This window comes from Neopelma chrysocephalum, unplaced genomic scaffold, assembly GCF_003984885.1.
Source record: "Neopelma chrysocephalum unplaced genomic scaffold, ASM398488v2 Primary Assembly neopelma1_75, whole genome shotgun sequence".
In the NCBI taxonomy this organism is placed as follows: Eukaryota; Metazoa; Chordata; class Aves; order Passeriformes; family Pipridae; genus Neopelma; species Neopelma chrysocephalum.
This window is the reverse complement of record NW_020897736.1, coordinates 12,090,340-12,112,337: the sequence shown is the minus strand read 5'-3', so window position 1 is coordinate 12,112,337 and position 21,998 is coordinate 12,090,340. Positions and strand designations below refer to the sequence as shown.

At 43.4% G+C, this 21,998-nt stretch overlaps 1 protein-coding gene across 1 annotated transcript in view; it reads right to left on the bottom strand.

Annotated features, from left to right (window-relative positions):
• The window catches only part of ALDH1A3 (aldehyde dehydrogenase 1 family member A3), a 35,611-nt gene that overhangs the window by 3,759 nt on the left and 9,854 nt on the right, over positions 1–21,998 (bottom strand). The window contains exons 4-12 of the mRNA XM_027688425.1: positions 20,056–20,185; positions 18,370–18,431; positions 15,366–15,494; positions 12,967–13,080; positions 10,028–10,130; positions 8,869–9,053; positions 3,551–3,715; positions 1,554–1,711; positions 325–399 (exon numbers count right to left, since the gene is read on the bottom strand). Coding sequence (XP_027544226.1) covers positions 325–399; positions 1,554–1,711; positions 3,551–3,715; positions 8,869–9,053; positions 10,028–10,130; positions 12,967–13,080; positions 15,366–15,494; positions 18,370–18,431; positions 20,056–20,185 — 1,121 coding nt within the window. The remainder of the gene's footprint in view (positions 1–324; positions 400–1,553; positions 1,712–3,550; positions 3,716–8,868; positions 9,054–10,027; positions 10,131–12,966; positions 13,081–15,365; positions 15,495–18,369; positions 18,432–20,055; positions 20,186–21,998) is intronic.

The following is a 21,998-nucleotide window of genomic DNA, read 5'->3' as shown; positions in this document are numbered from 1 at the left end:
ACCAGAGAAAGGTGGAGAAGGTTTGGGGTAAATGCCAGTGTCCCCAGCCAAGGTGTCACACTTCTCCCTTGATCTAAAAACCTAACCACTATAGAAAAATGCTTCTAAGTGGACTTGCCTGAACTGGAGTTATTAAAAGCTTATAAAGCAGATGAAGGTACTCCTGAAGGAATGCTTTACATACACGCTGTACTGGCTTAGCACCTCCCACTGCAGCCTGCTGCAAGCCTGATAGTTTAAAAGCAAATTCAACAGTATTTTCACAGTCACAATTGTTATTGCATTCACCACCCACATATAAACAAAATATTGAGTAAAACTTACAGTTCTCTGCCATTGCCTGACATTTTAAAGCCACCGAAAGGAGCCTGTGCATAGAGTGCGTTGTAACAGTTGATCCTACAATAAAAACATCAATTTTTAAAAAGACAATTCAATACCAAAGAGAAGCAAGATGATGACAACAACAACAATACAAAAAAGGGCTGAAATCTGTCTGTTTTTTCTTTATACAATTCAGTCACTTGAGAAATCAGATTTTAGCAATAAAATCTTATTCTGTTGCAGAAACAAAAAACTTTTGAGTGGTACTCAGTCTGACCCACATCTCACTTCACAATCTCCAATGGCAAAGACATTCATGCTAGAGCAGGAATTTACTCCATGTTCAGAGTTGGGATTAAAATAAATAGTCCGGCCTATTCCCTAGTTTATGAAGCACATTCTGAAATGAACATGTTTACTTCAAAAGCTCTCTAAACACCCACAACCAGGCCCAGCATCCGCTTCCAGGTATAGAAAAAGATTTGGACTGTATTAGACAATTGTGTTGCACTGTGCCCATTTCTATAGACATGTGGTAGAAAAAGCTAATGCAGACACTTCCTCAGCACCTCAGTTAGATCAAATGACTGAAAAGGGGCAGCTATGGCTTGTGCTGTAGGTCTGCAGCTCCATGTACAGCACATGTATCCTTCAAAGCCCAACATCCCATTTTTACTTAAATATTTGAGGCAGATTCTTCACTCTTGAAATCAATCCTTTGTGTGCATCGAAATCAGACATCAGATCAAATTCCTATACTGAGTGGGAAAAAAAAAATCAGGATTCCATCTTTAAAATGATTCTAATATAAAATAAGGAATTCTGTAAGCAATAATAGCTGCTCTTTGTGACAGTGGTGTGTTGCCATCTACTGTCCACACTGGTTTGTGCAGCAAAGACCCAGCTGGTGGTGCCTGAAGATCACGACACATACACAGGATTTGAAAGGCATCATGTCTGGTGGAATTTACTACAGCTCCTACATTTCCAGGGTTGTTCAGACAAAGAACTATATCAACTGAAGGAAAAACCAATACAGTTCTCAACAGACTGTCTGGTCCTCACCACCTTATTTTGAGGAATGGATGTTGTTTCTGAGCAGCATAAAGAATTAAACAGGCTACTAATACATCTCACCTCCAGCATTTATACGTGATTGCAAGTCATAAAGCCCTCTCCCCTCCCAGGAAATCAACTCCCAGCCCACATTCCATTCCCACACTGCTCACCAGACCGTTCCTGACTGCAGAGCTGAAGCCAGAGTTAAGGCTCTGTCCAGGTTCTTTGTGAACACCGCGGCCGTGAGTCCGTACTCAGTACTGTTGGCTCTCCTTATCACCTCTTCTATACTCTTGAACTTCATAATTGGCTGAACTGGCCCAAAAATCTGCATATATCAATTAAACTTTAGTACAGGAAAGTCCTTAGTAATCATGGTAATTCTGAAGTAATTGGAGTCAGATGCTTTGTTTGGATAATATATTTAAAATGTTACATCCTAGCCTTCTAGAAAGTAACTGATACAGTCTCTTAAAAACTACTAATGAAACTTCAAAGGAAGCACAGTGATGTGCTATAGTAGTTAATACATGCTAAGATCCAACAAGTAATGGATCATCTATAACAATCAAAACAAGCAGAGTTAGATCTGGACAAGTTTCAAATGTTTCATCCTTACTCCTTGACAACTCTCCTTTTGAACTCTAAAGCTGAGTGTACTCAAGTAGTAATTAACATATTTCAAGGACTACAAGTTTCCTTCCTTGATTTTAACTCTGGTTTTGTCACTGTGTGCAGTTTATTTGCATGCACTGCATTTACCACGTCTGTGTTTGACCACAAACTTGGCTTCCCAGGTCTCACAGCACAATTAACCCCACTGAAGGTGAGATGGAGACTCACTTGTCACTTGGGCTACCTTTAGGGTCACAGAAGGGTTTCTAAATGTCTGTTTTGGGATATCCAGGTATTTAACTGGAGCCTCGGTCCTAGGCAAAGGGCAAACGTGCATTTGCAACAAAACTGCAAATGAATGAAACTGGATAAGCTTCATGAATCATGACTTGGGATTTGGAGTCAGTTCATTAAGAAAAGGCCTGTCATGGGATTTTCAGCTTTTTCCCTCTATTTTTAGAATGTAACTCATGCCCTGAGTGACTGATATCTTTCCCAGGTTCCTTAGAGATTCTGTGGCAGATCTGAGACATTTAAACATCCTGCCAGGAGTGAACAGCAAGCAGCCCCATAAAAAGCACTAGGCTAAACTATAAAATACAAGTGCCAGTTAGACTTTGGCAACTACTTCTTTTCCATTGGGGAACACGATGAAAAGTAGATTAACTTCTATTTCAAAGGAATATCACAGGATCTAATCACATGCAGCTTGTTCAACATTTCTGCAGATGAATAATGAAAGCCAGAGTATTAGATCTGCACTTTGCTGGCTTTGAGCATGTTTTCATATAGGAAAGAAATGGTCAGCCTCAGGGGATTTTGCCATGAGAATGGAATCTGGGATTGTTTGAGACACTAAGGCTACTAGAGAGAAGTTCTTCAGTGGCCATTCGTTCCCTCCTCACCAGCTGCAGGCCCCAGAGTTCTTTTCCCATAAAGCTTAACTCTGTCTTTAGAAAAACCTTCAAACTTTAGGACAAAGAATAAATAGAATTGCTCCATCCTGCCACAGTTTCCATTATTTTTACTCAGTTATTTATATTTAAAATCAAGGATTCAGACAGATACCCCCTCCATGACCATTACTACTAAAGTAGCATTTATCCAGGTAAGGCATATGCTTGTATTTTGCATTATATCAAATTCTCCTGAAATGAGAACTAAAAACTCTAGAGTAGTGTTAACTACTGTGTTTGTATCTGGGTTTGTTCTTGTCCAGTGAGTACACTCACAGAGCTAATTCCCTTTTGCAAAACCAAAGAAAATGAGGGAAAGCAGCAAGGCATTCGGAAGGGATGGTAAACAGATACTTATAAATAGCATAAAAAATTATGCTAAAACATTTTGACAGTTTTTCTGTTCTGCTTTTTCCCTTGTCCTCTTACAACTCACACACAGAGTCCAACCCAAAGCTCATCTTGCAGATACTTCATCAGTAGAATGGATTACTTCTACCCTCCTCTCAAGGTTTGACTTCAAACCACAACCATACCTCTTTCTTTCCCATTTACAGTGGTAAATGCAGATGAAATTCCAGTGACTTGTACTGTACCTCTTCTTTGGCGATTCGCATGTTGTCAGTGACCTCTGAAAACACAGTGGGTTTTATGAACAGGCCTCTGTCCTCAATGGCAAGACCCCCACACTCCAGCTTAGCCCCTTCTTTCTTCCCACTTTCTATCAGCTCCAGGATTTTATCAAACTGTTTTTGGTCAATCTGTCAGACACAAAAGGAAAAGAAACAGCAGTGCCTTTATTATCGTGGTTCCAGAGACCAAGTCAAGGAATGTGGCCCAGGGGCAGGTTTGCAGGACGCTGTCAAATCAGGTCAGTTAACATCTCAGTTAAGGATAGGACAGTCAGGCAATGAACAGGGTGAGAGACAGGACATGGGGACAGCCCTGAGCCACAGGAAACAGAAGGTGAAGTTGCATGTGATTGTGTAATCTGATCTAACAGTTTGCTACCACACGGAGGGGTCTCCCCACTTTCCCTTTCTCTGCGTCCTGGATACACACTCCCACAGCTCACCTCACTTGAGCTCTAGGACTTACAGACCTTCTTCAACCACTGATTTATCTCAGTAGCAGCATGAGAACAGCCTGAGATGGGTTTTGCTGGGCTCAGAAAGGGATCTGACCAACAGAATTGCTGCAAGGGAGGGAGAATCAGGGTATATAAACCATTCGCTCCATTTTGCTGCAATGTGCAGCTTCACCCCCAGCTCTCTGTCCCCAGCTGGAAGAACCCAGTGAGCTCTGCCTCCATCTCCTTCTACACTCACACAATCTGTGTACAGCCTCAAAGATAAGCCCTGTTAGTGGGGTGACTCCAGAACAACTGCTGCACTGAACCCTTGCTTTTAAAATCAGAATCTCTTCACAGATCTTAGAGACCAGTACTATCCCTGCATGTTTTGATTCTCTGCACTGGGAGCCATATCCTCATTTTTAACTACCAGCCTGGTCTAACTCCTCCTTACCCACACCTAAATATGGAATAATCTCAATTAGTGAGTGCTGTTGTTACCAGCCTTTAATTAGGGATTTCCGTAGAGGTGAAAGGCCAGACCAGTGGCAGAACCACCAAGCTGCACCAGGACTTGGAGGAGACATCACATACTCCACAAGCAATGGGTTCTGTGCTGGGAAGAGGTGCAGAAACCCCCAGCACTTCTGGATCAGTGCTGATCCTTCTTTGTGCTCCACAGCCATTGGTTTCAAACAGACCTGGGTATTGGCGCGATGCATAATTTAGTGATGAAACACCTCATCACAGCATGATGGAGGTGGTAAAATTCTTACAGAGGTGTTTTAAAAGAGTAAAACTAACAAAAAGCTTGACAAATGTATTGAGGTGGTTAAATAAAGGACTCCACCCACTGTTTTGAGGTGCCCTGGCAGCCTGGGGGGTTATTCTAAATGCCAGGTATCTCCAGATGCTTGTGCTGGTTCAATCCCCCTCCCTCAGCATCTGTTTTTATTTCAGCAGGGCCAGTTGCCAGTTGGGACTGTTTACATGGAGTGTTCCACACTTGACTCCTCCAGATTACAGACTATATCCTGTCCCTAGTTAATCCTGGCCACACACAATCCAAGTTTTCATGCTTTTAGACAAATATCAAAGCTGCAGGAGGGTGTCCTTGGGGTACTTCTGCTACACAGGGAAAACAGAGAACAGCACATCTGCTGCCACACAGATGTGTGTGTCTCTCATGCACCGTGGACAGCTTGTACTAAGTGCTTGTGTTCTCTCCAGTGCTAAGGTGCTACCCAAGGACACACTTCATACATGCTACTGCACGAGGAAATGTGTGTCCTCATGTAGGATACAGTGTCACACAGTGAGCTTGGCAGGTGTCAGGCATATTGTCTATTTGCCTGGTTGCTTAGTTGCCAAGTGTAAATAATTTGAAAATATCTGCAAGTGCTTTCCATCCCGGCATGTCTGTGATCCAGACCAATCCAGTCCATCCACTTCACATCACAGAAAACAAAACAAGGATATTTATACAGCTGTAACTTGTTGCAAGGCAAACTACAGTTAGATGAAAAGACACTGGGGAAAGAAAACATTTGTAAAAATGACATGCAAGGGTGGAATTGTTTGTCATTGTAACTAGAGCTTGCAAGGCTTGTTTAAATTCTGTCCCCTACTCCACTATTATTTATGGTTCAAGCATTGACTTCTATTAAAAACACATGATCTGGTAAAGCAAATTCTACTATTTATTCATCTAATTCAATAGAGAAGGCGGCTTCTAAGGATGACTGCAATGCCGAAAATCTGAGAACCCCCAAATCTTCATCTCTTGCTTCATTTAAGTCAAGACCACAAGGAGAAGTTTTTCCTTTTCCAATTCTAGCATTTGTAATCCTGCAAAATAACCCACAACTGGGTCCAACAGTGTTGGAAACAGACCTTTTCTACTTACATATTTTACTTTCACACTTTAACCCTGAGGTGCATGCCTACAGTCAAAGGAAAACATTCACCATCTTATAAATCAAATGATATGTTTTAGGCTGAATAACTCCTGGCTAGCAATTGCCATGATTAGTGTTAATTTTATTCCTGTAGACTAGTCCACAAATCCCAGTATTTGGGGTTCTTAAATAGCAAAAGTAGTCTAGTCTTGTTCTAATCTAATCCCTGTTCTAGTCCACCAGGACATTAGTCTCATCTAATGCAGTTTGCTGTTCCCAGTTGTATAACGCCCTGGTTAACCAGTTTGCCATCTGTGCAGATTTACTTTATTGCTTCCTGTGATACAGCTCCCAGGAATCCAAAATTAAAAATTGCCCTTGGTCTGGATTTGGGGTTGGCACTCTGCTCAAACAGTCCTGATCACCCCGCAGGTTCCTTGTGGTGTCCTTTGAATTCCAGCCAGTCAGCACTGCCAGACACATGTGAGTTTTGGAGAGGTCTCATCAGAAGCATGCCTCATTTCTGTCTAAATTTAATACTCTTTAAAGCTGACCTAATTTTGATCAGAGCAGTACAGTTTATATCAGCATAACCCAATCCTGCAGCTGACACAGTCTTTTCCCCACATCCATGCCACGAGCACCCATGCCAGCACACAGTAATGCACATCAGGGAACTGACCTGAGTAAAACCTTTCTTCCTCACTTCCAAAAAGGTTGCACTAGACCTGAACCAGCCCATTCCCCAAACTAGTCCAGTGCAACATAGGAACAAACAGCTGCACATGGGACCACTTTTCCAGGACTAGCTTACATCAAATTCTTGTGGAACAGGATTGTCATCACCTACAGATGATGTAGGACCAGAAAGATCATGGGCTACAAACCCTGTCAGCCTAAAGGCTGGCTCCAACTCCTTCCCACTGTTGGCTTCTAAGTGACCATCCCAAAGTGGGATCTATGCAGCAGCATGTGGCCATTTTTGTAATACTGTTGTGTATGTTCCCCCTGACCCACACAAAAGGAGAATGAAAGCAACAGGCTGGATCTGAAGCATCTGATGGGGAGAGATGAAGAAGAGGAAGACAGACTATTTTTTCCTGGTGATTCTTCCCTTATCCATCAATTCAAGATAAAAAAAATCCCTCACAGCCAAGCAGGTTACTTCAGGAACAGGGAAAAAAATTCAACTGGAAACTTCACATTTGAACAGTAACTTGTGGGCAGGTGTGAATGTGAATCTTTGCTACTTTAAAAGGTATTTTAAGTCCTTGTGATACTGCATCATTTCTCTCCTCTGCTGAAGTGCCTGTGTGTGCCCACAGCATAGGCTCCAGAGAGCAAGGAACCAGAGCTGAAGAGGAAGAGGTTGTTCCTTTGCACTGGCAACCACATAAAAGCTTTGGGATTTACAGTTTCCTCCCACTCTCTCAACACCTTCCCATCTTGAGCTTTGACAGTTGCGTGCACAGAAGTTCAGGTGTGTGTGGGTGTGCTGTCTCCCCTAGCTACAAGTGTAACAGGTAAGCCAGAGCAGGGAAAGAAGACAGATGGGCCATATTTAAAATCTGACCAGACACTGCTGATTGGACTTACTGTTACCCTTAATTACAGCTCTGTATGCAAGGAGTCTCCCTCAAGCCACAGTGATCCCAGAGGATGGTGCTGTGCCATAGTTGTGCCCTGAGAAGTGCTCTGGCAAGAGCTGAGAGCACAGATGAACTGAAATAAGCAGCCCAGTTCTATGTGTTCCAATCACTGCAGGGTGTTTCACCCTCTAAAACCTCACAATTCCTTCCTGTGAATTTAGGGGCTGTTCTCATGAACTCAGTGGTCTCTCTCAGCACAGCCAGGTGAACATAGTCCTGATGGGACCAATAACTGCAGCTCACTTACTGCTTCTGCTGGATAAGGTTTAGGATGATGTTATATTAAAAAATACCAAACAACAAACAAACCCCCAAAGCTGGCAGCCCTTAACAGAAGGTACGAGCAGATCTTGAAACAGCTTGAGGGTCAGCTCATCTCTGCTAAAGCAAGTCTCAGCATCAGAGTATTTTCCTCAGACTTCTGAGCAGTTTGAAATCTCTTTCTAGGCAAGTTACAGGGCTAGATGCAGCCTCAGAATGAACAGGGGCTGTACCTCATCTTATTCCCCATGAGGAGGACATGCCATGCATTAATCATGTGCAGATTCAGGTCCAGATAAGGGGAGGCAGATGTCCCCAGAACCATCTCTTCTCTGAGGGATCCTACACAGCACCAAGGAAATTAAACTCACAGTCCAGTACTGAGAACAAGAGGCCTTGGTTAGAGATTTCTGGGAATTCTGCTTTATTTTTGGTAGCAAACAGTGGGCCTGTTAGAAAATCTGACCCAAGGATCACCTTCCTCCAGAGCTCTCCAGCACAGCTCAGATTGCTTCAAATGCAAAAACTAAGAGGAAGGCTCTGGAAGCATTGAGGAGGCCAGTCCTGACAGCAGCTTGGCATGGTTCTTCCTCCTAATTCAGCCGAAACTTTTCCAAAGGAAGGGAGCAGAGAAGGAAACTGAGGACTCAGGAATCCCTGGGCTCTAACTACTTGTCATCACCAACAGAGCCAAGGAGCTGAATGGCCATTTAGCTGAACTCTTCTGAGCAGTGCTATGGCTCACTGCAACGTGCTTTGTGTTACTGGACCAGGAAGACAGCCCCTTCCTTAGAGCTGGATAAGAACTGAATTAAATACATTTGTGTTTTTTAAAAAAAATTACAACATAACATTTCAACAGTTGTGATTAATTGATATTTAAAATGGAGAGGAAAAATAAAGCCATGATACATTACTCACCCCTCGGCACTTCTGCTGGGACCGTATTCGTAAGGATAATATTTACACAAGGAAAATTAAACAAAACCACAACCAAAAACCAAACAATAAACTGTTCTCAGGCACACAGTTACCTGGGGCCCTTGTTCAGTTCTGGCATCAAAGGGGTCTCCAACGAGTCTCTTCTTGGCAAACTCCACGCTGCGCTTGACGAACTCTGGGTAGATCTGCTCCTCCACGAACACCCGCGAGGCCGCCGTGCAGCACTGCCCCTGGTTGAAGAACACGCCTTGATGGGCACATTCCACTGCCAAGTCCACTGCAAGATGGCCCAGGAGGAGGGAGAAGTGTTACCACATGCACAGTTTCAACCCTTCCAGTGTTTCCTTTCTCTTTGGAAAAACTCTTCAAAAAAATGCTGACGGATGGTCCACACCCTGTGGAGGCACTCGCAGGGCCTCCCACTGCCCCTAAACCAGATCTCTTATTGTATCCATCCCCCTTCCTGCCTTTTTTCTCGAGGTCTAGTTTGCCATAGTTCCTGATACCTTGTTCCACAAGGACTCACTCAAGGCACTGACCAGCTTTTCTTGCTCTGGGAATTCAAATGTGGATTCCTGGATACCATGCATTGATTCCTAAAGACTAGTTTCAGTAGTGATTATTCAGAAAGCAGTGTGCCAGCTTTGGCCAGGTCCTTGCAAGGCTCCCTATTAGCAACTGGCACAAATACCTCTGATTCCAACCTCTGCTCTGCTGAGCAGGAGAGTGGAGAATATTTTCCTGAAGCCCAAATACAATTTTCCAACTATTTTCATGGTCACAGGTTATACATATCTCCTAGTGTAACAAAATCACAACAAAACTTGTTAAATGAGCCCTGCAGACTGCCAGGATAGAGGTGAAGGCTGGATTAGAAAAAATTCTCCTGTCACAGGAATGCCTGCACAGGGGCTGCTTTCCAGAAAACTGTTTTCCCCAGTGCTCAGCTCAGGCTCTGCAGCACTGCCAACCAGAAAGCAAGCACACAAACAGCAGAAATACAAATGCAAGATTTATCTGCAACTGCAGCCATCCCCAGAGAAGGCAACACGGGCCATGGGAATGATCCCTGCCCTGGGGAAGAGCTCCAGCGATGCAGAACTGTACCCTGCTCTAAGACAGAGGTTTTCTCCAGGCTTTGGGGTGGATGTGGTGGCAAACCCCAGCCCTGTGAGCTGCCAAAGGACAGCAGAGACACACAAGCCCCACGACACTCAGCCTCTTACAGCAAACCCAGCAGCCCATACTCACAGTCTGCGTCTGCACACACGATGCAGGGGTTTTTCCCTCCCAGCTCTAATGTCACCCTTTTGAGGTTGCTTTTAGAAGCAGCTTCCTTGATCAGTTTTCCAACCTGCAGCAGTGAGACACAAAGAGGATATGAGTTTTTTCCCCCTGAAAAATCTCAACTCAGTGTGCCAAGTGTGATGCTGACAAGGGTGGAAGAGCCCGGCAGCAGGCTGAAGCAGGTAGAAGTCAAGGAGTCTGAGTTTCCTACTGCTGTGATGTGCTGGGTCAAAATCAGCCCCAGAATTAAGGTTTGGTTCAGGCAGATCTGAAATGGTGAGCTATGTGGGAGAGCTACAGGATCTGTATCCTGAAGTTATCTGCTACTCAGAGCTGTAGAACAAGGCATTTGTCACCCAGTGCAACCCAGTGAGCAACACTGGCAGTCAACTGGCTCCAAGGGCTACACGCCTTACTTTTAAAAATTGCAAATTCAAACTCCTTAAGAGTAAATCTTGCCAAGTCAATGATAAGAACTCACTGTTCTTATCTGTCAGCACTCCCACACCAAAAAGCCATGCAGTGATTTTGACACTTAGGAGAAAACTAATACTTTCTGACAGTTTAGGCTGAGCTGCTCCACACACAAGAGTAGCTGAGATATGTTCCATCCAAGGCAACACCTCAGGATGTCAACAGAGAAACTCCAACTGGCTCTGCCATGGCACTTTCTGCCCAGGAATCTGCTCTGACCATCTATTGGCATTTATCTGGCCACCCTCTCCTGAAGGGGAGGATTTACTCTGCTTCCAGAGTTTAGTCATCTAATTTTGTTAGAAATAGTAGGAATTAAAATTATTTGGAAGCTTTAGTTGTTAGGACAGGTTAATTTCTTAAGAGTGATCTTATATTTGAATTTGTTTCTATTATAACTGATTTTCTTGTATTTTACCTTTGCACACGGAAACCTTATTACTGCCTAAAAATACTGTTTCCCTGGAGTGGAACTGTGAGCAAGGAAAGCATGGGGCAGCTGGCTGGCAGTTACAGGTCTGAATTTCTCATGGTTTGCCTTTGTAACTCGAGCATGACTCTGAACTTAGCAGTACAGATCATCTCTAGTCACTCAGAGCTTAGTCCTGGAGACAGCAGAAATAAGTGATGCATCATAGCTTTGCAAGAGGCACTACTACAAGCTAGCTGGCCAAAGAGGAGTAAGTTAATAAAGTAAGAGAAAAGAAGAAATCTAGATGGGAAAATTCTCATGGAGTTTAAGATCAGTATTTCCAAGCTGGCACTGAGCCCGAGCTAGGGCTTAAAAACTAAGTCAAAATATATTTTGAATTAGCTTCACTTCCTGGCTCAGAAACAGTAGCATTGTGCTGCAAATACTGCAGAGATGCAGCTGAACTCACAGATGGGTGGAGGGGGAAGAGAACACTTCTAAATTACACATGCATTAGCAAAGAATCTGTCTCCCTCGGTGTTTCCTGCACACCCATGGATTAGGAGACAAGCACAGTGTCTACAGGAGTTTTTTTGCCTACAGGCTCCAGCAGCTGAGATTTTCCTTCTGCCACTAATCCACTGGATACTCCTTTTTCATTAAAAACCCAAACAGATCCATGTGGGCTGGATGAGTCTATAAGCTCCATTGTTTTCACACAGCCAGAGTCTCATCTGGGCTAAAAGTTTCTGATCTAGGATTTGGAGAAAAGCATGACACTGAGTAAACTCTGAGATTAGACCAACTATCAAGAGAGTAAAAGCTCGTTGTGAGCTTTTACTTTATTGCATTTATGTTTGTTCCCATGATCCCTGTACAGAAACAGAGGCTTAACACACCTTTTCCTATGGGATATGCACAGCAGTTTGGATGTACACAAAGCCACTAGATGGTAGTGTTGGTAAATGCAGCAGCTTTTGAGTGTTCAGAGTTACCTTTACCGGCCAAGAACACCTTTCAAGGTAATTTGTCATCGTTATACATTCAGATTACATTCTGCAGTTACAAGAACAGACATAAGAATGGATGAACTCAGCAAATGCTCAACAAGAACAATGTTCCTCAAAGAAATAAAGAAGAGACTATATTTGCCTCAACTGCCTCCACTGGTGTCAGCATTTCCATTCTTTGGACACTGCCTCTCTTCAGGGGGTGTGGATATGCAAGAAACATCTAAAGCAGTCAGTGGAAAAACATTCACATTTCTAAGCAATCTTTTGTTTGAGAATTTTCAGCAGTGATTACTGGAGGCAATTTTTTTTGCATGTCTCAGCTGTGCTCAATTCCATGGACTTGGCCAGGCCATGTGCACTTTCCCCCATGTAGGTACAGAAGAGAATGGCTGTAGGGGACTAAGAGTGCAGAGGTCTCACCTCCATCCCTCTAATAAACAAGTCAGATGTACCTATTTACAGGAAAAAAATGAATAGAAGGTGCTTTACTGTGCAGGTCTCAGAAGAGGCTCAAATGTTAATCCCCTCCACGTCAGCAGAGGAAGCCTTGGGCACGGGGCCATGTTTTTGTTTAAGTCCTAGGTTCCTCAGAGGTAACTAAAGCCAAGGAAGAATTGTTCAGGGCTCTGACTGACATGTTTTCCAGTTGCAGGGCAGGACTGGCAGGAAAACTTGCCCAGAAGCTCCATCAGGTCAATGACATAGTGTTAAGTCACTGCCAGCCTGCCCTGCACACTGTCTTATATCAGAGCACTTATTCAGTTCTGACAGAAATATGGTGGTTTGGCAAAACCCAGCTTACAGAGATGTGGGATTAGCACAAGGACCTGAATTAGACAAATACCAAACACTTCTGAGAAGTCCTGTCCCACGGAATGTGATGGAAAAAGGTGTTGGCTATACAGAAATCACCAACATTTCATTGGTCCAGTCCTATATGAATGACAGTTTAGAAGAGAATGCAAAGAGGGACAGCAGGTGTCCTATGAGAAACCATCACTTACCTTGGTTGATCCAGTAAAAGCAATTTTATCAATATTGTCATGGGTAGAAATTGCAGCTCCAGCTGTGGGGCCATAGCCTGGCACAATGTTCACCACACCAGGAGGGAAACCCACCTGAAACAGAGGTTAAATACAGCTCTGTAGAGATTTTGAGAGCACAGCTCGTTTCTCAGGGAGCTTGAATTAGTTGTACTATACTCCCTGGAGCTCTTACCAGATACATCCCTGTTTTCCAGACTTTCCAGTAACATGGCTGGGTGCTACCAGCTGGAGCAGACGTGGGTGAAACTCACAGCCATGCTTAGGAAATGCCAAGTTTCAGTAAGAATTCTTGGAGAAATCCCAGTTTCAAGACTAAAGAGAGTGAGTCTTTTGGCCAAACTTGGCCCCCAGCTACTGCAGTGCAGCTGGAGCCAAGGGGTAACTGAATGAAAGTTTGCTTTGAACAAAGGTTGATGTTTGTGGTTCTTCAGGGGCCAGAGGGATTAAGAAGTCAGTAAAACCTCACTAGATGATGGGGCTAATAAAACAGGAATACAAAAGCAGATGGTAACAGACTTATGCAAGTTTCCACCACATTTACAACCTAGATTAGCCAACTAGTAATTTTGCCAAAAGAGACAAATAGCAAAACTTTAGGTGAAATTCTAGTGCGAGGAGAACTGAGAGATTTACTGGAGTTTTAAGGATTATGTTCTTCTAGGTTAGTCCTCCCCTACTACTGATAGCACAAGGTTGTTTTCCCTGCAATTTCTAATGATGGAATTGCAGAATGTAACACATTTTCTTTGTTACTTATGACTTTTTAGTATAAAATCTCAATAAATGCAGTTTCTCCTTTTAATAGAGTAAAGAAGGAAGCAATTGCTCATGTACTATCTTGCAAAAAGTTATCCTCATAAGACCTTTTTTTCCCAGTTTTCCCTTCATAAATTGAAAGGGCAGTCTCATTTCTTCTCTAGATGTGACAATGACAAAAGTGCACTTAATAGAGTTTGTGTCTTGGCTAATGAGTTTTCAAGCAAATACTGCGTGTCAAACTGTGCAAGTAATGGTGTTTGGAGTAAGCAGCAAAGCCACAAGGAAGCAAAAAATTGGTTCAGGACATCCTGAGCCAAAAAGTTTTTTCTGTTTTTCAGCAAAAATGAAAGCCAAAATATTTTGGTTGGCCTGAAATTATTTCATTGAACCCAACACGTAGCTTTACTTGTGTGGTAACATCTTCTGCATCCTTTTAAAGATGAAAACCAAAGAAGTTTAACTTATTCTTCTGAAAAACTGCAAAGAATTTAGCTAAGTTTGGGTGGAGAAAGGAGCATCTCCAAATAAAATTATTCTGCTCTAATTACACTTCTGCCTTGAAGATCAACTGTGAGAAACAGCGAGCTTAGAATTCCAGTTCAAAACATTAATTTTACCAGAACTGAATGGGGTTTTTTGGGGGGAGGATGCTATGCCTGTGTTTGGGGAGCTGCATGTCAGAGTGAAAAAAGCAGTGGTGTGGCAGGGCTCACTAAAAGCCATGACAACTGCACTCACCTTGTGTGATCTTATTAAGTCAAGCAATTGTAGGAAATACTTCACTGGTATTATTTTTCCCCACTTCCTTTCCTGATGGAGAAGCCCTAAGTGTCAATTATCAACATATCCTTCTGTTTTCTCCCAGGTTAAGCCAAGAACAGACAAAATCACCAGCATCATTTGACTGAGCCTAACAAACAGACTTCCAGCTGAGAGGAAAAAGCACATCTACAACGCCTTTAGTTCTCCTCAGTGAGTCACATCCGTAGCTATAGGAAGCTGATGTCCTGACCAGTGCTGGAAGGTTCTGTGCACCTCCCATCCCCTCTGTATGATGAACAGGGCACAACAGATCCTACCTGACAAGCCCTAAAGCAACATTTTTAAAAGCCCAACCTACCCTTTATTTCAGTTGACTTTACAGGCCAGACATAGCTAAATTGTTCTATGAACCACAGAAATGACGAAGAATTGTTTCCCAGGACACTCTGTCTTGGTTGAATTATCCCACTTAAAAACAACAAACACAACACTGCTGTCTAATCACACTCTTTTTTGTCCCATTGTCTAGTAAAACTGAGCTGTTGTTTTTCCCTCATTTGGGAGAAGGGAAGACAAGGCAGAGGAATAAAAGCACCATTTTTTCTCTCTGCAGCTTCCTGAGAAAGGAGAAAAACGTACAGGTTTTGCGATCTTTGCTCCCAGCCAGTCGCTGTCAGTCACAAAGGTCTTTGTGAAGAAACACTAAATACAGAGCTTGTTCTCACTTTCCCTTGTGAGGCTTTAACATCTTTAAAACCTAAAACTCTGGACAGCCAATTCAAAAATTCTGCTTACAACCTTAAGAGAACCACGACGTGTTGCTGAGATTTCCTCACCTCCTTGACCAGAGAGCCGATGTACAACGACGTGAGGGGAGTTTGTTCAGCTGGCTTGATAACCAGAGTGTTCCCACAGCACAGGGCTGGTGCCATCTTCCAAACCAGCATCAGCAAGGGGAAGTTCCACTGCAAGAACACAAGTCACTGGTCAGACCAGCCTGGCACAGTCACCCACTCTCTTCCACACAGTGTTTTCCCCACCTTCTCACAGCTCAGGGAGAAAAAGAACTGGGAGGAAAGCCATGAAGAGAAGTGTCTGCTTACAACACTGTGTTTGCTTGGACTACAGAGTATAACTTCCTTGATTTCCCCCTGAGATCCCTAATATTGCTGGCAGTCCTCACGCTAATCCTGTAAGTTGGACAAATTTCTGTATGATGTGACCTCATTCTTTACAGGAGTTTGATCACACTTTGTGTAGGATTTTGGCTGTTCACAGAAACTGTGTTGGAGGCAGTTTCCTGATGTATCACTTTTGCACAGCATCCGTATGTGGGGAATTGCAGGGTGCAACTACTCATTGAAAAAAACCTCATTTTTCTCTGTTAGGCATTGGCTGAGTAGTCAGGAGTTATACAATATCATTCAGTTCCAGGTTTATAACTAGGAATCTGCAGTGGGTTGTTCAGTCATGGAAATCTAGGGGAGGTCTTATCCTCCCTTCAAATTGTAAATTGTTCCTTTCCAATTAGTTTTCTAATTTAGAATTAGGAACCAGTCCACATCAGTTTACTCTGTGCTAATCTCTTTCATGGTCATGTGTATTTGTAGATTTTGGAGCCTAAGCAAGAAGTGGAAAATGTAGCTCACAATGAATCTCAAAAAGGTCATTTGGCAGCAGAAAGGATTTCTTCATTAAAAATAATTAATGCTGCTTCAGGGATGATGGAAGCAGGCCAACAGTAAGGGGACTTCTTGTCAAGACTCAAGCCAAGGGCTTTAACTATCAACAAAGAAGCCAAATATGTTAGGAATCCACAGATTCACACTTACAAAGAAATTAGCAGTGTAACTTTTAAGCAATGAGTTCTGTTCTAACCCAGCAGCCTGAGACAAAGCAGAATTTAGTCTCAAGTGCTATTCTTTAACATGCTTCACTCTTTTTCCCAGACCTGTTCCATTTCAGTGATCTTCTCCAATGGCCACATCCCATAATTTGCCCATTTGTCTTTTCCTCCTAAGCCTTCTTAGAGGCCTGACTTTGCATCTTGAGCCATTCACACCCACACTACTTTTCTACACTTTCAGAGCATGACATAACTCCATTAGGAGCTTTCTGCTGCAGAGTGGCTGGTGAAAGTAACAGTAAAGGACTCCAGGGCTGCCTCATGATATCACCTTGGGATAAAAATCAGCCATATGCTGCACTTTCTTAAAACTTCCCTTGCTAAGAACACTGGTTTAAATATAGTCAAGCCACAGGAAAAAGGGAGGACTGTTAATTGGTCTAGGGAGACATGCAGAACAGTGACAGAATCTTTTTCAATCAAGTAGGAATATACAAACCCACGGACTGTTGGTGTTACTGAGATCGAACTGGGAAAAAATTGGAGAAGATTTGTTCTGAGTAAACTGAAGACAGATGTGGTTTTGTTGACCCCAATCATCCTTTTTACAAACACTGCATTGAACTTAAGTCAAATTTAGTTCTGTACTTTCTATTGTATTTATTGCTGATCTAGGATCAACCTCAGATCTTACAAGTCCCACTGTGTTCCCGTATAGTGCCCTTCCAAAGTATCCTAAATCATGTAGGTTTTTCAAAGGATAGTTTCCAAAGCACTGCTGAGTGCCAAAGGTGGCTGAGTGTGACCTTTTAATTGATGATCAGTGTGGGGAACCTGAGGTTTTGATCCTAAGTCATAAATTCTGCTCACAAGCAGTCACATTTCTTGCTCAGCCAGGAAAGCTGGGCAGAAGTTACCAAGACAAATGTCTGATAAATCCTACTGACCATCTCCCACTCTGCCTAACCCTCACATTACCAAATAGACCATGTCCTCTTATCACTGGGAATTTAGATTCAATCCTGTTGAAAGAAAAAGCAGAATTTTCCCAGACATCTTTGGGAAGTGGTCTAGACCTGGTATTCCCAGGGTCCACATGCATTCAACACCCCACGTGCATTTCTTTCACTCTCCTTATCCCAAAGGTCAAAATCCTCCAGGAACTCTTATTGATCCAAGTATCATATAATCATAGAATACCCTGAGTGGGAAGGGACTCATTAGGATCACCAAAGTCCAACTCCTGGCCCTGCATAGGACAGCCCCAAGAATCCCACCATGGGCCTGAGACCATTGTCCAAAGGCTTCCTGAACTCTGGCAGGCTTGGTGCTGTATCCAAACAGAGAACCTTGGCACAGCACCATTTACCTCATGACTTATAGGATACCACATTCAAAGCATTTTACAACCAGACAGGAACAAACTATGTCTTCCATGTAGCTGTAAAGTCTTCCTGGTTGTCTGTTTAAAGAGAGCAAGCAACACATGGTAATACTGGAGGTATTCCAAGAACTAGCCACACTGTCCCCTCAGCAAAGAATGAGACCTCAAGGAAAAGAAAACTCTATTCAGTGAGATGTAATCCCAGAAAGCTCAGAGAACAGCCAGGCTTTATTAATAATGGATATGATTTAAAACTCAAAACTATGCATCAGCACGAGGCAGCAAAGAGCCAGCAGACGTAATGACGAGATGGGTGTCCCAGCAGTGCGAGAGTCAGAGAGCTCTGACTGGTCTCTGGTGACTGGTGTCAGCCTCAGAGAGGAACAGAGCGTCTGATTAGGAGACCCACCCTTCCATTGCAGGGGATTTCTGCTGCCAAGAGCAATTGGCATGGGGGTAAAACAAGAAACTACATCAGGCCACTGAGATGGGAGTTCCCTGCAGAACAGCTGTGCTTAACCAGGGAGCAGGAGGCTGCAGTGTAGGATGGGAGTGCACACGGACTTTTCCAGTTCTGTGGGAGATGCAGGGCAGCATCACTGGTACTTACTGGGGTTATGGCTCCACAGACACCCATGGGCTCGTGCCGGGTGAAACACACAAAATTTTCATCTGCAAGACGAGAGGATAAAAGACAACAAAACAGTCAAAATCCTCACCTGTACAGAAAATGTGTAAGACAACTGCACACTAACAGGTTGGGGACAGAACTAAACCCATGTTAGACAAAGAACCCCATATCTGTTCCTCTTAACTCGTGCCTCTGGGACATCCCAGATGGATGAAGATGTCTCTGGGTAAAGGTCTCGTGTCAGCTCAAAAGCCAAACACTGCTCACGGTTACAGTGGAGCCTTTCAAAACCAGGGATTCAATTCTTTCTGCCAAATCCCTGCATTGAGGCTGAGGGGAGAATAACTCCCCACCACACTGAAGAGCAAGCACAAATTTCATTCAGGTTGTGTCTCACTGAAGGAAGCAAAGCACTTGCCTCCCTGAGGGGGAGTGTTTTTAAACCCATTTTGTACAGGAATTGCACTTCTGGTAAGAACTCTGGGACTAAAGTAATACCATTCATCTTAAAATACTGCTATTACTCTTTCAAAAAGAAAGCAGGAAGGACATTTGCCTTTCAAATTCATTCTTGCTGAACACCCAGTTTTATTGGGAAGATCTGAGAGAGAACATGAACACTTCTAATGAGAGTTTTTGGGAGTGATCTCAAATCAGGACAAACGAGCAGTGTCCAGGCAAGCAAAGCTTTACACTACTCTGAATGAGGGTGACATCTCTGTTTATAAGGCTGACATGACTCCCTTTGCTGCCTGCAGTGACAGAACTAGTCAGCCCTTCAGAGTCCTTCCCCTGGTGACTAATTTTTGTCTGCAGTGCCTGTCCTTTCTACAGCCTCAATGATCACCTGCACACAGGGACAAAAAAGGCTGAATTTGAAAATACACCACGTTGCTCATTGTGCCACATGGATATTCATTAACTTGTTCTCCCCAAAACCATACTTGAACTTACATAGCTGAACCAAAGCATTCTTTCTGTGTGACTGCTCTGACTCTGCAGCCTAGGAAACATTTTGAAAACCTCTTTTAAATGTCAGAAAACTTGACAAGGTCCCCCAAAGAGCTCAGTGCTTTGACTCCTGAGAGGAGTCAACATCTCAGACCTCCTCTTCAATAGAAGTTAAGAAAAAGCACTACATGATCTCTCTGAACATCTGAGCCAGCAATACCATGGATGCAGGAACATCAGTGAGGTGGGAGACACTGGTGGATTCCACATCAACCCTCTGCCACATCCCTGTGGCACCTGCAATGGCACAAGCTCTGCTGCTTTCATACCATTGTCCCCAGAAAACTCTGTCCTTACACTCTCTGGCATCTTAATTTATTTCAGTGATCCCTACAAATAAATTCCCCTATAACGTGTGGGGTGTTTTCTTTAAGAGTTAATCTGGATTCAAAACCAAAAAGGTTTCTCTGTCAAAAAAGCAGCAGAAGAGCTCATCCATTATTTTTCTGAGAACCATACAGGCCTTGACATAGTTCTTCCATTAGTTTAAACATTGAAACACCTCTGCTTAAAATGCATCCTGGGATAGCAAGGAAGAGCAGGCTATTTTTGCAGGTTTTCAGAAGCCAGCCTTTCCACGGATCTCCCTCCTACCCCCTAAAGCCCAGTCCCACCCCAGCTCTAAAACTGGGTCTGAAGGAACTCACAACTCACCTACTGGGATAGTTCTGCCCTGAATTTTATCAGCCCATCCAGCATAATACCGAAGTGTTTTTATACAGCCTTCCAGGTCAATGAAATAAGCTTGGAGAAAAGGTTTTCCTGTGTCCATTGTTTCCAGAGTCTGAAAAAAACAAGTTGCATGTACTTTCAGACAAATTAATGGGTTTTTTCTTGGGAAAAAAAAAAGCTTTTAGAGTAACTCTTTCTAAGATTTATTTGGTCTTATTCTGAAGACATGGGGTGTTCTTCCCTCCTCTTACATTTAAGGAATGAGCTTGTAATACAATTTAGGCAGAAGGGAGACTAGACCAGATAATCCTGATCCATGCAGGAGTTGCTTTGTCCAGTGGTTGTGATGAAAGGTCACCTTCCAGAAGCCCCCAGAAGGTGAGTGTGGGTGGGATACAGGGGGTCTGGGGCACTGGTCAGAAACAAAGCCAGTCATGACTTCACCATAACTGACCCTCCAACGCAGATGTTCTGCATTCCAGATGGTGTCACTGAAATCAGTCAGACCCACTTGCCTTTTATGTGGAAAAAAAAAAGATCTATTTTTTCTACTTCATAACCCTAAACCCTACCTCTGAAAAGCCTCTTTTGTCCAGTGATAGAAAACACATTTTTTACAGAGTTCTGGTGAAGTAACCTCTGGGCTCAGATCTGTGCTGAGACCAAGGCAAGGCAGAAGTTGCTCCACTGAAGCTGCACCGGTGCTGAGCAGCTCTAAACAAAGTCCAGGCTCAGCCTGTGTCCTTTGCACTGTTCTGGACATTAGCTCAGGGAATGCTTTGTTCTCCACACAGGTCATTAAATGGGATATTGGTACAAATGGCCAGCACATCCATAAAGGAAGTACTATCCCTTGGTAGATTGGAACATCTTTGTTTACACATGAAGTCATACCCTGTCATCTTCCACAGACATTAGGGTCCAAACAGCACTCGAACAGACATTCCCCTTGGAATGACTGGGATTGTTATCCACTGAATGTCTGCTAAAACAACTGATTTTTATAAGTCATTACTTAGCACGCAGCCAAGGCAGCTAAGGGCTGGTGTTCTGCAGTGCAAACAGCAAGGCCAAACAAGCCCTCCCAGACTAGAAGGACAGAGAAAGCTTGAAGTGAGTGCTCTGGTTATGGAAAAAGCAGGATCCTCTAAAGTCACATCAAAAAGTGAGCAAAAATGAACAGGGTTTATTCTCACACACATTTTTCCCCCCCTTTTATTTGCTGGCCAGAACTGTCTTTAGATCCAAATAGTTTGGTTTTGTCCTGCTGAAACTGAAAGCTGTCATGTGGTTGAGAGACACTGTGATGGGGAAAGAAAGTCAGCTCAAAGCAGGCATGCAAGTACAGGCTCCTAAGCACATCCCACATATGTAATTCCTACTGACCTCAGTAGGACCCTGGCTCAGGAACCTGCACCTCTAACACCACAGAATGTCATAAATGCCATTCCCATGAAGATAAAAGTGGAGCATTGAACTGGAGAGTGCTCAGATCCAAGAGCTTTGGTATGGAGGGACAGCAGCCCTAAGCTGAGGATCTGGGAGTGTGATTTGGGAAAATGTGCAATGCCCATGGAGTCTAAAGGCTCCTACCAACTGCAGCGTGTTTTAGCTCAGGTTTTCATCCCCTTGTTCTGCACCAGCAGGACTCCTCCAGGACAGGATCATGGAACCATTAGCAATAGTTTTTCAGTGCAGATGTCCAAGTTAACACAGCTTCACAGCTATAGACAGATTTTCCTGAGCCAGTACATTCAGTAGGGAAAGGAACAGTTCCCACTTACACACATTTTAAACTTTGGATGATATCCAGCAAGAGAAAAATTCTCTTTCCAGTCCCCTGTTTTAGGGGAAGGAATTTGCACAAGTGTTAAACTGGCCCTGCATTTTTGTAATAAAGACTGAGTCAGCTGTGGTGGTTTGGG